At 49.5% G+C, this 16,088-nt stretch overlaps 1 protein-coding gene across 9 annotated transcripts in view; it reads left to right on the top strand.

Annotated features, from left to right (window-relative positions):
- Apba2 (amyloid beta precursor protein binding family A member 2) overlaps positions 1–16,088 on the top strand; it is a 232,175-nt gene that overhangs the window by 196,862 nt on the left and 19,225 nt on the right. For 8 of the 9 annotated variants that reach the window (XM_052761566.1, XM_052761563.1, XM_052761559.1 and 5 more), the window contains 2 exons: positions 13,946–14,091; positions 15,074–15,109. In XM_052761566.1, the coding sequence (XP_052617526.1) occupies positions 13,946–14,091; positions 15,074–15,109 (182 nt within the window). The remainder of the gene's footprint in view (positions 1–13,945; positions 14,092–15,073; positions 15,110–16,088) is intronic. The other variant, XM_052761567.1, reaches the window with a different exon arrangement.

Below are 16,088 nucleotides of genomic sequence, written 5' to 3'. Positions count from 1 at the left end.
GACCGTGAGGGGACAAGGCTCCTGAGATGGCATGGGTCTGGGGCAGTGTTGACAGCCTGGGAATCAGGTGATTCTGTAGGACCACAAGGATTATGGGAGTTCAAAGAGGGGTTAGAGAGGCAAACAGCTCTTCTCTTTTACAAACAAGATCATTTTTATTAGCACTCAAGGACAGGAATTACACATGTTTTAAAATAGGGACTATTATTGCTTAGCAGAGGGCTTGAAAGAGTTCTTCAGGATAGAGTTTGGATCAGGCCAAGATTCGCAGAAGCGAAAAAGAGTTCCCTCTGGAGATCCCAGAGGAATGTCTTTTTGTACCTGCACAGTACAGAAAACTCGGTTCAGACTCTCTGCTCTTTTGTGACTCCCTCCTGAAGCTTCCTGGATGTATACCAGCTTACATACAGACTTCCCCTTCAGACAGATACCGCACTGGCCAAGTGGGGTCTTCACCACGCACTCTCTTTTCTTGGTAAATGCTGGCGGGCACCCAGATCCAGCTGACTATTTAAGCAGTCATCCAGGGCATGGCCCATGGGTGGGCAGTGGCGTTTTAACTAGTCTGGTACAAACCAACTCTTTGGTTTCTGGCCAGCGCAGCAGTGAACAGCCTTGTGTTGGGATGTGAGTTGTTCCATAGAAGTGCTCCATGTATAAAGCAGGGTTAGCAGCTATGTCAACGTTAGAGCATGCTAACTTTAATGGACATGGCCGAAGTGCCTTGCAGGAGGGGACAATGGACCCGCCCTTGGTCCTTGTGCTAATCATTTTTATGTTGTCGTGACCCAAATACCCAAATAGACAACATAAAGGATGAAAGATTTAATCTGTGTCACTCTGTCAGGGCTCCATGGCAGTGGGCCTGTGGTGATCGGGCATGTGGCGGGGCAAATCAGTTCACTGCATGGCCGACAGGAAGGAGAAAGACAGAGAGCCCCAAGGTACAGCCCCTAGGAATGTGCCTCCTACTTTTTTTAACTGGGCTCCACCTCCAAGAGCTTTCCTTACTTCCCAATGGTGTCAGCAAGTTATGAATCTACTGCTGAATTAACCCATTGATCGGGTCAGAGAGCGTGTTATCTGGTCACCTCTCAATCAGTGATTGGGGGTCACCTCTCAGTCAGTGATTGGGGGCACCTCTCAATCAGTGATTGGAGGTCACCTCTCAATCAGTGACTGGGTCACAAGACTTTTGGTGAGACACTTCATATCCGAGCTATAACCACTCTGACAGCTGTTGATGGAAGTACTGACTTCACATTTAGCACACTGTACCCTCCAGCTCAACGTTCTTACCCCAGGCACGGGGTACACAGTGGCCTCACACAGATTTCACATACGTGTCTTTCCTCGGAAGTGAAATCAAACACCATGCCAGAAGTTCAAAAGCTGAGCTAAGCCATTTGCGTCTCCCCGCCCCCCCCCCAACTTCTCTTTCTGTTTTGTGTTGTTTCTTGGATAGAGTCTCTCTTTGTAGCCCAGGTTGGCCTCTGAGTCATGGTTCTCCTGCCTCTGCTTCTCAAATTCTGGGGTTGAGGTACAAGTTAGCATGCCTGACTCATGTCTCTTTTCTTAAGCCTTTCCCGTGTGCTGCTATTGTGACAAAGTAACTCAGATTTACTTACAAGAAGGAAGAATTTATTTGGGCTCATGGTTTCAAAAGTTCTAGTCTGTGGTTGGTTGGCTGTGTTGGAGGACTGTGGTGAGGTAGAACCCCATCGCACAGGGCAGGGGACGAGATTCTACCTCATGGCAGTTAGGATGCAGAAAGAGAGAGAGAAAGGGTTGAAGTCCCAAATCCTCTTTAAGGTCATACCCCAATACCCTAATTTCCTCCTCTTAAGGTTATGCCTTAAAGGTCCTGTTACTTCGTGATAGAGCCATCAGCTGGGGGGTCTTAGCCTTTAGTACATGGGCTTCCGGGAGACACTTTAGATCCAAATTGTTAACATAGCATTTGTGGGGCTTAGGAGATGGCTCAGTGGCAAAAATGCTTACTGCACAAGCTGAAGGACCCGAGTTCCAATTCTTTTTTTTTTTTTTTTGGTTTTTTTTTTCGAGACAGGGTTTCTCTGTGTAGCTTTGCGCCTTTCCTGGAACTCGCTTTGGAGACCAGGCTGGCCTCGAACTCACAGAGATCCGCCTGGCTCTGCCTCCCGAGTGCTGGGATTAAAGGCGTGCGCCACCACCGCCCGGCCCAATTCTTAATAGTCACCTAAAAACCAGATACAGTGGAACATGCCTGTAGCCCCAGTACTGGAGAGCAGGGGAGCAGGATGCTGGAGATAGGCAAATCCTGGGGGTAGGAGGCTTGCAGCCAGCTAGTCTGTCTGGAACCTCAAGTTTCCAGTTCAGTAAGAGACCCTGCCTCAAAACATAAAGTGGAGAGCAGCAGCAACACAGGAAGACATTGAACATTGGCCTTTGGCCTCCATACACACACATGGGTGCCTGCACCCACAAGTGCATACATATGACACACACATACACACCCCAAAACTACAGGCAAACAAACAAACAAACAAAAAACTTATTCTTTGTCCATTCCTCTATTGGATTTAACCCTTCCATTCCCTGAGATGTATTGGAATATAATTGGAAAGTACAAAATGTGTTTGTAAATATGCACATGTTTTGATATAAAAATACATTGTGATGTACTCTCTACAGTCAAGCTAGTTAACACATCCTCCTCTATCACAGCCCCCCTCCTGTGTGGAGTAGAGAGAGAACACTTAAGATCTATGGTCTTAGCAAATTCCTAGCCTACAGTCACCCTTTGATATGCAGGGACTCCCCCCAGATACCCAAACCCCACAGATTCTCAAGTCCTGTACAGCCAATGGTACAGAGCACTCTCAGAATCTGTGCAAGTTCATACTCATGGGTGCCAGATTCCTCCGTGTGACATACAATACCTAACACAGGTAAATGCTGTACAACTGGTTGTCATGCTGTATCGTTTAGGGGATAAGAACAAGAATACATGTCTGTACAGGTTCAATACATACAGCTAAAGATCATTTCAGTCAGCAGTTGGTTGAACTGAAGATCGGGACTGTGGACCTGGTGGTGGTGGTCAGTAGCCATCATGCTGTGTGCTGGGTCGGCAAGTTCACTGTCTGTGGCTGGATGTCATTACACTTTGACCAATGTTCCGCATAAGCCCTGGCCTGGCCTTTATGTTTCTTATGGACTCGTGCTGTCTCCTCACTTGAAAGAAGTGAGCTCTTTGATTCACACTGGGAAGTTGTCCCAGGCTATCCTTATCTATACTTTGTGGGTTTATTTGTTTTATTCTGTTTTAGACAGAATTCCACCCTGTTGCACAGCCTAGCCTTGAACTTGCAAGCCTCCTGTCTCAGTCTCCCCAAGTCTTCCCAGTGCTAGGTTCACAGGTGTGAACAGCCACACCCAGCCTTTGTTCTCTTCACACACACACACACACACACACACACACACACACACACACACACACACACACGTATATTATTTTGCTGAAATTTTATGGGTTCAAATGATCAATCTTTTTCATTTGTAACTTTTAAGTCCAGCATAATCCTCTCATTGTTCAGATTATTTTTTAAAGTTTTCATCTAGAACTTTTATATTTTTTAAAAAATAAATGATTCATCTGCAAAGTTTTGGTGTATAGATACAGACAGAGGTCACATTTCGAGTACCCTGTACCCAAGCAGCTGACTAGCTGTGGCAGAACATCGGTGTGGAGGGCTCTACCTATGCTGGGTTTTGTCTGGCTCTGGGTCCATCTGGGGATGGTCCACCGGGGTCCCAACTGAAGCTGCTTTCCTCACGGGATTTCCATGCATTTTATAACTTGCTGGGGCTTATGTGTTTCTGCCGCCACTGTTCTTTTTCACATCTTCCCCAGAGACTTTAGTGTGGCTCTTTTTCTATATACGTGTTTGGATCAGCTTATCTAGTTACACACACACAAATTCCTCTTGGCATCTTTATTTGGCATCCGCTCAGTTTATCTAGTTAGAGGAAACGTGTCAGCTCTACAGCGTAGACATCTCTGATGCCCAAAGAGGCTTCTCATCCCATCAGGTCAAATGGATTTATCTTTAAAGCTTGTTCGGAAACTCTGAGGCATATCCTTTTCATTTATCCTTTGGTCTTTTATCCCACTTGTTTTGGTAAATGTTATCTTTTGCTTCGTTACATTTTTCTGACTTGTTTGTAGGTCCAAAGAAACCTATTGATTTTTTTATATTAAATTCTAAACCATCGGTTTGGTCAATTTTCTTAGTTTTATTCCCCCCTAATACATTTTTATGTGTGTTCTTGGCTCTTCCCTGGCTTAGAATCATACCATCTGCAAATTAGAATGCCTTCCACTCTCTCCTTTCTTGTTTTCTACCAGTTCTTGCTCTTATCTCACTAAATTGGGTAGAAAATAAGGAACAGTGTTATATAATAACGGGATGTGCCCACTAGTTTTGAAAGATCCATCCTTTTAATTTGTTATAAAATGTTCACACATACAGAAATTAGAAAGAAAATCATACTCATCACCATGCACCCTCACTGGCTTCAGACTCCCAGTGCCCACCTCCTCGTGACCCGTAGTCTTAACCTCCAGCCCCACACTCTCCCTAGTTTTCTAAAGCGATCCTGTTTTTCTTTTAACGATTTCAACTATGTATCTCTAAAATATGGGAACTTTATTGAAAACCGTTACAAGGCTATTGTCACAACTAAAAGAAAGCTAGCAGCCATTTCTATGTGTCATTCAGTGGCAGCTAGTATGTGCATTTGCCCATGCACAGAGTCCCTCCCACAGAGATCTAAACCAGGTCCTCAGTGAGCCTGGCTGATGGATTTTACAATTCTCTTCTGCCTTTTACAGATTCTCCACTCATCTGTTTGGTTTTTTTTTTCCTCTGATTTTCTTTCTGTTGCTGTCATGAAACACCGTGACCAGAATCACCTTAGGACAGAAAGGTTGATTTGTTTTACATTTTCAGGTGACGGTCCTTCATTGAGGGAAGTCAGAGGAGGAACTCAAGCAGGAACTTGAATCAGAAGCCATGGAGGAGTGTGCTTGTTGACTTGCTCAAAGACCCCATGCCTACCCAGCTTTTCTTATATAACCCAGGACCACTTGCTTGGGGAAAGTACTGCCCATAATGAGCTGCGTTCTCCTCCATCAACTAGCGATCAAGACAAGACTCCACAGACATGCCCACCAGCCAATCTAATCTAGACAGTTCCCCTAGGGAGGCCTCCCAGTCATCCTTTCAGATGACTGCATCAAGTTGACAAAGCTAACGATATCTGCTCTCTTCTTCACAGTCTTGGTGATGCATCGTGGAAGTCTATTCAGTCTGTGGCATTTTTTCAGCACCCTGGGCTTGGTTGGTTGCATCCTGAGGGTGTCTTCTGCATGGCCCTCTGTCCAAGTCCAGGAAAATGGTCAGGGTTTAGATAGAGCCCAGTCATGATAAGTTTGATTGCTTGGGCAGAGTTTCATAGATAGCATTACATCTGTCTGTCTCCCTTTCGGTGATTTTAGCAGAAATAAATTATTGTCCAAATCCATTCATTGGTTATTCTGATAGAACCTTTTTCCCTGCTGTTGATTCTTTGAACTCCTATCCAGACAAACTTTCCCTGATTATAGTGCATGCAAGAAAAGCTGGCTGCCTTGAGTTCTTCTCTTTAACAATGTTTAAAATAATGAATTTCCCTACCAATCTATACAGGTTGACAGTAGGCCTAGGGACTGTCACTGGGCATCCTTGGGTTGCAGCCTAGTGGGTGGCCCTGAAGACGCTGTGCTTATGGATATTTCCATGTCTCTAGCCAACTGGCTTTGTGCTGTTAGTCCCTCAGTCTTATGACCTCAGTGTGTTCTAATATTCTGGCACAATTCAAAGTTATTTTTGTCCTGGGAATGGAATCAGTTAATCCTTTCATCATGGAGCTAGGTGGAAATACTGTTTAAAGACCATAATCTGGGTGAAGTCAGGGCTCCCTGTGGAAGAGCTCAGGAAGTGAGCACATATGGTATGTATGTGTGACAAGGCCCCCAGTGATCTCTTGATAGTTACAGCCATGCAAACCCCTCATCCTGACCATGAGTTGGGAAAAGTGATTAATAGGATATTGCCTGCAAAATTAGGTTTGAGAAAAATAGGAAGAGAATGGTGTCTGCATCACTCCATCTTGCTTGTTCTCTAAGGGAGCCAGGCTGCTCTGTTGTGGTCCTGAGTTGCCCTGCAGAGAGGCAGCAGGCGGGGGAGCTGAGTCTCTGCCAACGACCTTGGGAGGGAACTTGGAATTGGTCTTTCTTGTTCAGGCCTAAGATTGTAACAGGCTTCCCAGCTACCTTGACTACAGCCTCCACAGAGCCGGAGGCCCCAGCTGAGACATAGCTGGATTCCCAAGATAATAAGTGTTTGATGTTTTAAGCCACTAAATTTGGGGGTAATTTTTATGCAATTATACTCAATAAACAATAACGAGTGTGCTATATTTTTAAAGTTGCACTGCAAAATGGTTCGTACTGATATTTTTTGCCAGGGCTTCAGGGCTCTTGCATTCATATTCTCCTGTTCCTGTGTCTCAGGTTCTGATTCTCAAAGTGATTATGCATTTGTCTTACTCTGCTAATCACACACCAGTTCCTGAGGTAACAGTATCGGTGTTGCCAAGGATTCAGGGCTGGAGGCTCAGTTAGGATTTCTTGGCCTTCATTCTTGTCTTCATAGCAAAGCCTAGTGGGATGGACCACCAAATGACCTCAAGTAGGAAAGGAGCCCTGGGGAGGCTCTGGGGCCTCCAGTGCCTCTCTTTCCACGGCGGCTTGTCCCAGACCAATACTGTGTCCTGCAGCAGCTATTTAAAATGCTTGGGACTCATGTTTAGTTTTTTGATTATGTCACAAATGAACATTTAGATTACTTTTAATTCTTAGAAATAAGCTTTTGTCAGTATGACTATGGAAAGTACTTGCATGGGTCTAAAGTCAAACACACACCAGGGTTTTGTTGTGTGCAGAGGTGTCCAGTCCTGGATCCTTATCTCCTATCTTCTCTATGGATACTTCTCCATATAGACAGTCATTTATAACGTTTAACATCGCCTTCTTCAGGTTTCCAAAATACGCTCTTCTTTGTATAAACTTCTAAATGGACGCATAAAACATAAAAGTCCTGTTTTAGTTTTATATAGGATTTTATGGAGGGGGACGTTATAGGAAGTTTCTTTACGTACTTGGTTTATGTGATGGTTAATGTTTCATGTATGTTTATTGTGAGCTTACCTTCCCCGGTTTAGGTAAGTGGGGTGAATTTAGATTTCTGTTCTCCATCATGCCTTTTTTCTAAGCACTAGTCCTAGCCATGTGCTCAGGAACTGCATGGTGTTAGTCACCTTCCAACCTGCTCCACAGGACTCCACTGTAGGATGGCTCCTGTTCACCTGTGCGTGGGGACTTCCCAGGGTTTTGCCTTCACAAATAATGCCATAGAAAAATGCATCTTCCTGTTTGGCCAATCTTTTCTTTTTTTCTTTTCTCCTTCCTTCCTTTTCTTTTCTTTTTTCCTTTTTCTTGGAAGTCAGCCACCCAGATACAAAAGCTAATGCTTACAGTGTCCTCAGCAGAGCTGGGGATTGGGCTGGACTTGGCTTTGGCCTTCTTTTCTCTGCCACAGCTTCTCCTCCTGCACCCACTGACCCTTGTCATTCACTGTGTTCTAAAGCACCACACCATGTCACTATGAGTTGTCCCTCTCCATGACGGCCCTCACTGTGTCAGGCCTGAATTTACAGGTAGCACCATCTATGAGCTGCACAGGGGCTTCTCAGTGGCCCAAGCTGCTGCAGAGTCAAGCTTTGCTTTGGGGTAGGCTGCTGTAGAGAGGGAAGCAATGTAGACCCCAGAGCCTTTCCTGAGGGCCTGGAGGCCATTCCTTCCCCTCTTGAGGCCTTCTTTCCATGGCTTGGCTCCTCATGGACCTGGGTGGTTGCCCTGACATGTGGTCTGAAGACTCTCCTGAGAATGACGTATCAGATTTGTGGCCTTTCTGAGGCCATGGAGACAGGCGTCCCTCGGCACCATAGTCCTCACAAGATCCAATGCCTATTCCTCCTCACTCCCTCCCACTGAATCCATCTGTCTGTCTTACATATCTGCAAACTAGCAATCCTATTCTTTCCTTGGAGCCAGAACCAGGGAATGGCTCACAGCCCGCACCTGCCCACGTTCCTCCCCCCATGGGCTGGATCCCACCTGCTATCCCTCGAAGCTGCTCCAAGGTCACCGCTGGCTGCCTTGTCAGGATGCCCGGTACATGGGGGCCCCTTATAGATGGCCTCCTGCCAGCACGGTACAGATGGGCTTCTCTCTCTCTCTCTCTCTCTCTCTCTCTCTCTCTCTCTCTCTCTCCCTGCCCCTTCTTGTCATGATGCCTGGCAGAGCTGGTTCCTGGGGCCTCCCTCTGCCACCTCTCTCCCTGTCCTCTCCACAGTGACTCACCCATGCCTGCAGCTTCAGCTGGCACCTCTCACGGCTCATTCTCCGTCTGTCGTCTAACCTGGGCTGCCTTCTAAGCTGTTCTTGGAAGGTGCCCTGGCCCCTTTAGCTAAACTGGTCCAAAAGTCCCACCCCAAGGCCAGTCCTTTCCCAAGAAACCCTTTATAGTGAGTAGAAGCTCCAACCATCTAGCCAAGGGCAGTCTTCCAATCCCCCTCAACCTCACCTCACACTCAGCCCAAATTCTGGCTGACTTTCTCCGCCTCCATCATCCTCCTGGTCTATCCCAGCATCCTGTCTTGCTGGCTTGGACCCCTGCAGTGGCCACTTAGCGGCTGTCCATTCTTCCTCTCTGTTTTATCTCTCTGGAGAAAGTGGTGTGGTTGGGCTACTCCTGGCTGTTAGGCCAGGGTGACCATCTTTGGAAGGGCTCCGAAGTCCTCATGTCTGGCCAGTGCTTTTTCTACACTCTGACTTATCCCAACAGCTGGCTCATTCCTTGCACCAGGTCATCAGGACATCCTTTAGTCCTCTGAATTGCTTCTTTCTCTGCCACCCCCGGACCTTTGCACCTGCTCTTGCCTCAGCCTGGAAAGCTCTCTTCTCTGACTCGCCGATACCGTCCAGTGTTACAGACTTCCACTCACTGGCAGCCCCGCCCGGGTTCCTCAAGAGGTTGAGCCTGCTCCTCTTCCATCGGGGCCACACCCTCCCTTCCCGATGCTCACCACAGTCCATCATGATGAGTTTATGTTGGCCTGTGGACTGGTGTCAGCCTCACCCTCCAGCCAGTGAGCCATGTTTTGTGACATCACAAGTCCTCCCAGGCTGGATACTGATTTGGGGAAAGTCCTTTTCCTGGGGCCTTAAGTGGTCTTTCTCATACAGTGGGATAATGAGGTTGACTTCACGGGATTGTGAAGGACTGATGGCTACGACTCTGCTTTCACACGGGGCTGGTGAGTGAGACATGGCAGCTGCACCTGGCCCTCCCAGCCGCACACAGTTCTGCCCGCCCAGTGGGTGCTGTGCTCCAGCCTCACAGCTGTGCCCTCTGGCACCCAGGGAGAGGTGGGCAGTTTTGGAGCTGAGGAGAATAACGGAAGCAGACGGCTGTCCAGCAGCCTCTGCCCACTCCTAACATGCAGGATTGTCCTCCCCAAGTAGCAGAGATGGGCGATCCCAGGTACAGCTCCACAAGACCCCAGCGCTTCCCTGTCCACAGAGCTGGCGAGAAGCCTCAGGTCCAAGTGCGGGCCCCAAGGTCACACAACGAGCACAAGGACTCTCCGGGGCAGGACAGCGGGCTCTCTAACCATGCTGCAAACAAAGGCTACTTCAGGAAGGGAAGGAAGAACAGTGTCCTACACCCCTGTCAACTGCACACACAGGGGACATATGCTGTGTGAGTCAGAGGTACATCAGGAAGGGGCAAGTCGCCCTCTGGGGACTCAGGCTCACCTGTCTGTCAAACGGTTGGAGTTACTGTGCTCTCTGTCTCCCTCTGCTGGTGTCAGCCAAGCATTGCTGCCGGAGTTCGGCAAAGGAAGAACAAGTGCCCTTCACACACAGGGGTCTGTGCCCTCCACTGCTCTCAGATCAGTGAGGAGCAAGAGTCCTGCCAACAGTCTCTTCAGGCGCGTGGCTGAAGACAGACACATGAGCCTCATGGAGGTCCAGAGAGCTGGCCATGTTGCCTGGGGAACTCGCGGAAGGAGCCATAAGACTGCAGCCTCTGAAAGTGGGAGTCAAAGTCAGAAGAGAGGCCCGTTCCTGCCCCTCCCTCCCACAGGAGGAGGGGACACTTACCTGGCTGAGACCTTGGTATTGGCTGAGTCTCACCAAGGGTAGATAAAGTTGCTGCACCAGCTGCAGGACACAGTAGTGCCCCTCTTCTTTCACACACACGCATGCACATATACACACACACACACACACATATTATTATTGCATTGGGCCCCACTTGGGGAATGCAGGCCTATGAGCTGCCCCTTGGCCAGTGATACACACATCTCCAACCTGTGTTTGCTGGAGAGAATGAAGCCCCAGGTGGCCTATGGTGGACAAACTGAAGTCCTTCAGTCCAAAGTCCCAGAAGTCAGGGTTGCAGTGTCTGGGTTGTGATGGTTCCTGTCCCTTGTTTTGTGTGGCTTCTGAACCCCCACCGGGTGGTACACCTGCACAAGGGCCATCGCTGCCAATAGCCAGCTCCAGACCTAGTGCTATGGTGCTTTTGATAGAAAGAGGAGCCTGATGAGGCCCTGACCTTGGAGAGCTGCAGGGACAGTTGAAGCTGGCTTGTCCTTGGGGGCGGGGGGTGTGGGAGAACTAGCTCGAGAAAGCTAGTGTGGATCTATGACTTCCAGAGGGTACTTGGCCTGGGAAGTTCCTGACTGGGGAGGAGTCTCCCGATTCTACTCCGCTCCACTATGGCCATCTTGCCGTTTGAGCACGCCTGTCCCAACCCCGGGGCTTGGGGAGTTCACCAGGCCTGCCCAGGTGCTGGGCGGGGCCCCTGCTTCATCCTCTGTCGTCTCAGCTGTACACTCAGGGCAGGTTCAGAGGTCCAGCAGCCCAGAGCTGAGAGCCAAGGCCTTGATTCTTCTCTTTTGTTCTTTGATAGTTTGATACAGGTATATAATTAACGCTGGTCATTTCCACACCCCTTTACCCCATCTCATCCTTCCCCCTCCTACTGAAACCTTCCCCCAATGAGTCCCCTCCTTTTCCGGCTCCCTTTTGATGTCTTCGTGGTGTTTGTCTTCATGGGGTGTGTGTGCGTGTGTGTGTGTGTGTGTGTGTGTGTGTGTGTGTGTGTGTGTAAGAGAGAGAGGGTGCTGTGTCTATTGGCAACTTACATGGCACAGGTGAGGGTTTCTTTACTAGAGCATGACAACTTGTCAGTGGTCACATCACTGAAGAGAGTGACATGCCTCCCTGAGCCACCATTAGTAGACCTAGGGCAGAGAACCCTCGTGAGCCCCTCCCTCTCCCATGATGAAGTGTTGAGAGATCCAATCTTTTGAGGCAGCCACAGCTGCTTTGCATTCACGAGTCCCTTCTTGGAATGGCTCTGATCTCATTGGGAGTTTCTCTGAGTGTTGTGACCCCCCTGCTCCCTCTGTCCCCACTAAGGGTAAAGTAGCTGGCTCCCAGAGCAGTGCTGGCTCACGAACGCCATCTCCCTGGAACCCGGCACCTGGCCATCAGATGCCAGACCTGGCCATCACATACCAGACTGGCTTCCCTCAGGTGCCAGCAATTCCTTCCAACTTCATAGCCATCTTCTTTCATCTGAGTTTGGGCTAAGATAATCACAGGCACTTTGCTGCTTTAATAATTTAAGGTGTCTTCCACAGAGGCTATTGCTCTCCACTCAGAGCCAAGAGCTCCTCATTGCTGGAAGCTCACACCCCCTCCATTCCCAGGAGGAGCACGGGGCCAGTGGGCAAGGTCCAGACACAGCCTGCGCCACCTGGCAGCTGCTCACTCTCCCTCTCCCCCTCCCCGTGTGTGTGTGTGTGTGTGTGTGTGTGTGTGTGTGTGTGTGTGTGTGTGTGTGTAGCATGTGTCTATGTGTACATATGGGGCACTGGTGGCCAGCACTGTGGGATAGGATCCTGATGATCTAGGACGGAGTTCTAGGTGAGGGGAGCTCCACAAGAGCTCATGATGGGCTGACATCCACCAGAGAGCTTCAGCTGAATCCGTCTTTCTGACCCGAGCCATCACGGAGCTTGACGGTAGCGTGGGTGGCTGGAAGGAGTATGGTAACAAAAGCATCACCCGAGCAGCAGGAGGCAGCTGCACTGCCCATCAGCAAGGGGACAGTGGCAGTGGTAGGAACAACCTGTGATGTGACCATTTGCTGGGCATCTGGGTGCTTACTGGATTGCCAGTTTGAACCCAGAAAGATGGCAGAGCCCCCAGACAGCCTTGGAGCATGGCTCCTGCCCAAGGATCTCCAGGTAGAACTGTGTCAGCCAGGTCACATTGGCTGTCATGGTGAAGGGGGGCAAGGGAACACATCTCCACCTCTGGACACAGGCTTGAGAAAGGACCATCTCCCTTCCCCTTTGAATCATCACATCTACCTTCCAACTGTCCTTGGGTTCTACAGTGGGACAGGCCTCTTCCCTGAGGATGGGGAGTGGCAGGGGAGCTCAATGGCTTTGCACTGGTGTAAGGCTGTGCCTGCAGACCGGAAGTCACCAGAGCTTCCATCTATGCAGGATGCTCAGAGAGGTCCTGACTGGCAGCTGGAGCAGCCTTGCAAGCCTACACCAGGTTGCCTGTCAGCTGACTGTAGTCCTGCCTGATATTGTAAATAAAACTTTAATAGGATACACCCTGCCCACTCCTTTCCATATTTCAGCTTTTGTATCTCAAGTGCAGAAGTCGGTTCTTGCCACAGACGGGACAAGCCTGGAAACAGTCACCATCTGCCCCTTACAGAGCACGTTAGTAGACCCCTCCCTGGAGCTGCGGTGCCCTTTCAGGAGCCATGGGACACTAACCGGTGGCTTTCAATATTACAATTTATTAAAATTGGTCATTTCTCCCTTGACGTCTCTCAAGAACTGGTTCCGAGACCCCTTTGGAAGCCAGTCCCCAGCTGCCAGCGTCCCTTGGATAAAAATGTAGTTTCCACACCCTCCTTCATACTTGAATTTCTCTCTAGATGTCTTTAAAGTACCAGCTACAATAGAAGTGCCAGGTGAACAACAGTCACACTGTATTCTTTCAGGGAATAACCACAAGGGAAAAAGTCCGCACTTGCTCAGCATAGACACAGCCATCTCAGGTCTCACTACACAGTGCATGATCTGAAAGATCCCAGATGTGGGTCACAGATACAGAGCATCAGTCGGCTGCACCTTCGGGAACAGTCAGTCTTTAGTGGAAGCGTTCAGAGCACCAGTGGCCATGGTCCTCCTTGCCTTGGACAGCAGAGGTAGAACACTCCATCAGAGCTTCTGTTGGACTGCCATAGTCTAGAGGCAGCAGACAGAATCAGGGCCGTGCTGCCCCGCTGAGGCCTGGGTTGGGTGGGATGAGAAGCTGCAGGCTGGCAGGAGCCCCACTGGAGAGGGGAGGAGACAAAGTCACCGAAGAATTCAGCATGGACCGTCATGGACCTCCATGAGAGGGTGGAAAGTGCTGCTGTGTTTGGGAGGACAGCAGGTGCGGGTCACCCTGGAGGCTGAGCTACCTTGGGAGACAGTCGCCTGGGTTCCAGGACCATTCATGCAGAGCTGTCCAGCCATGTGTCAATTGTGTGACTTGGACTGGTCTCCCCTGAGCTACAGATCTGCTGCACAGCTCAGTCCCCTGGCTTCACCCTCCTGGTCCCTGTGTACCTTGTGCTGGGCCGGGCATCTAAGCCCTTGGTTCCTGGCGGATCTCTTTCAGGAAGGCACTCACTCTCTACCTCCTCAGTTCCAGGGCCCTGTGAGCCAGAAGACCTCATCGATGGCATCATCTTCGCAGCCAACTACCTGGGCTCCACCCAGCTGCTCTCTGAGCGTAACCCCTCTAAAAACATCCGAATGATGCAGGCTCAGGAAGCTGTCAGCAGGGTCAAGGTGGGGTGCTTCCTTCCGGGCCCTGAGGGCTACTGGGGTGGGCCCCTTGGGGGGAGCGCTGAAGTGGGCGAGTCCAGTGGGGTTCCGGAGCTTTGCCCAGCACAGAGAGCAGGCATGGCCCAGCATCTCCAAAGAGACCTGTAGCCTGGCTGGTGAATGTTCAGCTGGGCACAGTCGTCCCCTAGCTCCTTAAACGTGGTCCACTCAGTCACTGGGAAACAATCAAAGAAAAGCTGACAGTTCTGAAGCATTCCAGTCTTTAAGCATATTTGTTTGGAGCCTTAAATCCTGTCCCAACCATGTATTTTTAGCACCAAAGTGCTTCTAGAAGCAGGGGACATACATCAAGTGTCACTCAAATGCATGGCTGCAAGGAAAACTGGCGTCCTCAGAGCTCTGTAGGCTTTTTGGACTGTGTGGTGTTTCCAGGAGGTGATGACGGGCAGGGGAGAACATGAGACCATACCAGTAAAGCTAAGTAAGGTCAAGGAGAAGGGACATGGCAATATGAGTTGGTGCCCCACCCTGGATAAGGTGGAGCTTGAACATACTGCCAGCCTGTGGGAATGAGGAACCATGTTACCCCCCACACTGTCTGTCCTCACTACCCACTAGCCTCCTTGGATGGAACAGAGGGCACCACGAGGCCATCTGTGCTGGTGAAGGCAAGGCAGAGCAGGCAGAGCCAGGGCTGAGCCCAGGCTGCTTCTTTCCTTAGACCAAGGTGCTGGGCCCTGACCCACCTTGGCCTGTTTCCTGGTACCCAGTCCCATCCTCAGGTATATGGAGTGGTCGGCAGTCATTTCTACCCCTGGGGGTGGCAAGTGTGGATGGTCTGTCTTTCCTGTGTGTTCTCAGCACAGTGGTGATGGTCCACTGGCCCAGACTTGCAGAGTTTGAGTTCTTTCTGTTAAGCACAAGGCTGCAATAACCTTGCCACAGCTTCCTTCCTGATTTTCTTTTTCTCTTCCATGCTGCTCAGAGGATGCAGAAGGCTGCTAAGATCAAGAAAAAAGCGGTGTGTAGGACCTGTGTGGGCCTGAGACAGTGGTGCATGCGTGTGTGCGTGCATGCGTGTGTGCGTGCATGCGTGTGTGCATGCATGCGTGCGTGTCTTACTCTATGCATGGGGACTCCCAGCAGGAACTCAGGCAGTACCACCACAGAGCTCGCAGGCTTTTCTTCCTTGTTAGGAGAATGCTGGGTTTTGGAATGAAGCCACACTTCATGCTTATTTCGTTGTCCCACGTTAATCAACTTTTCTTATCTACTGTCTCCCATGTCCTGGAGCATGGCTCATGTCTGCAGAACTCTGTTTTGCATGGACACTTCTAAACAGGACATTTGCTAGGACAATGTTCTAGTACGCGGCTTTTACATTATCATTAACTACATTGTTCTGCTTCTTGGGCCCATTAGTTTTCACCCTCTAAACCGGGACAAAGAGTAGTTTGTCTTGGAACTGCCCTCTCTACCAGATGTGATTCAGTGGTAGAGCACCTACCCGGCGAGCAAAGGTCTTGGCGCACACACACACACACACACACACACACACACACACACACACACACACACACCTAAAAAGAAGAAGAAAAAGGAAGGAAAAGAAAAGGTTTTTAAGCCTGGGTAGACTTTCAGAAATTCGGTTGACAGTCGTTGGTGTGTTGACCTCGTCATTTCATAAATGCTGCTTACTTTCTATGTACTTACACGAGACACCAGCAAACTTGGTGTCAGAGGGCCTTGGGTAAGTCCATGGAGATGCAGCACAGTAGCTTGTTACCTGCCCCCTTTTCTTTCCTTACATTTCAACAACAAGAGATTTAGTTTCCCCTGTCCTCAAAGTGACAGCGTTTTCTGGTTCTGTGGCCAAAGGACCACACATGCTGGGCTCCCTTTCCCTACAGTGGAAGTCTGTCTACTGAATAATTAAGTCACAGTCTCTGCTCTGTTGTGATGGAGGATACCACCGCAGCCCCCAGTGACCACACTGAATA

Source organism: Peromyscus californicus, unplaced genomic scaffold (genome assembly GCF_007827085.1).
Source record: "Peromyscus californicus insignis strain IS unplaced genomic scaffold, ASM782708v3 Scaffold_4__1_contigs__length_199733344, whole genome shotgun sequence".
Classification (NCBI taxonomy): Eukaryota; Metazoa; Chordata; class Mammalia; order Rodentia; family Cricetidae; genus Peromyscus; species Peromyscus californicus.
The sequence above is the reverse complement of the archived record's forward strand: the minus strand, read 5'-3'. Positions and strand labels throughout refer to the sequence as shown.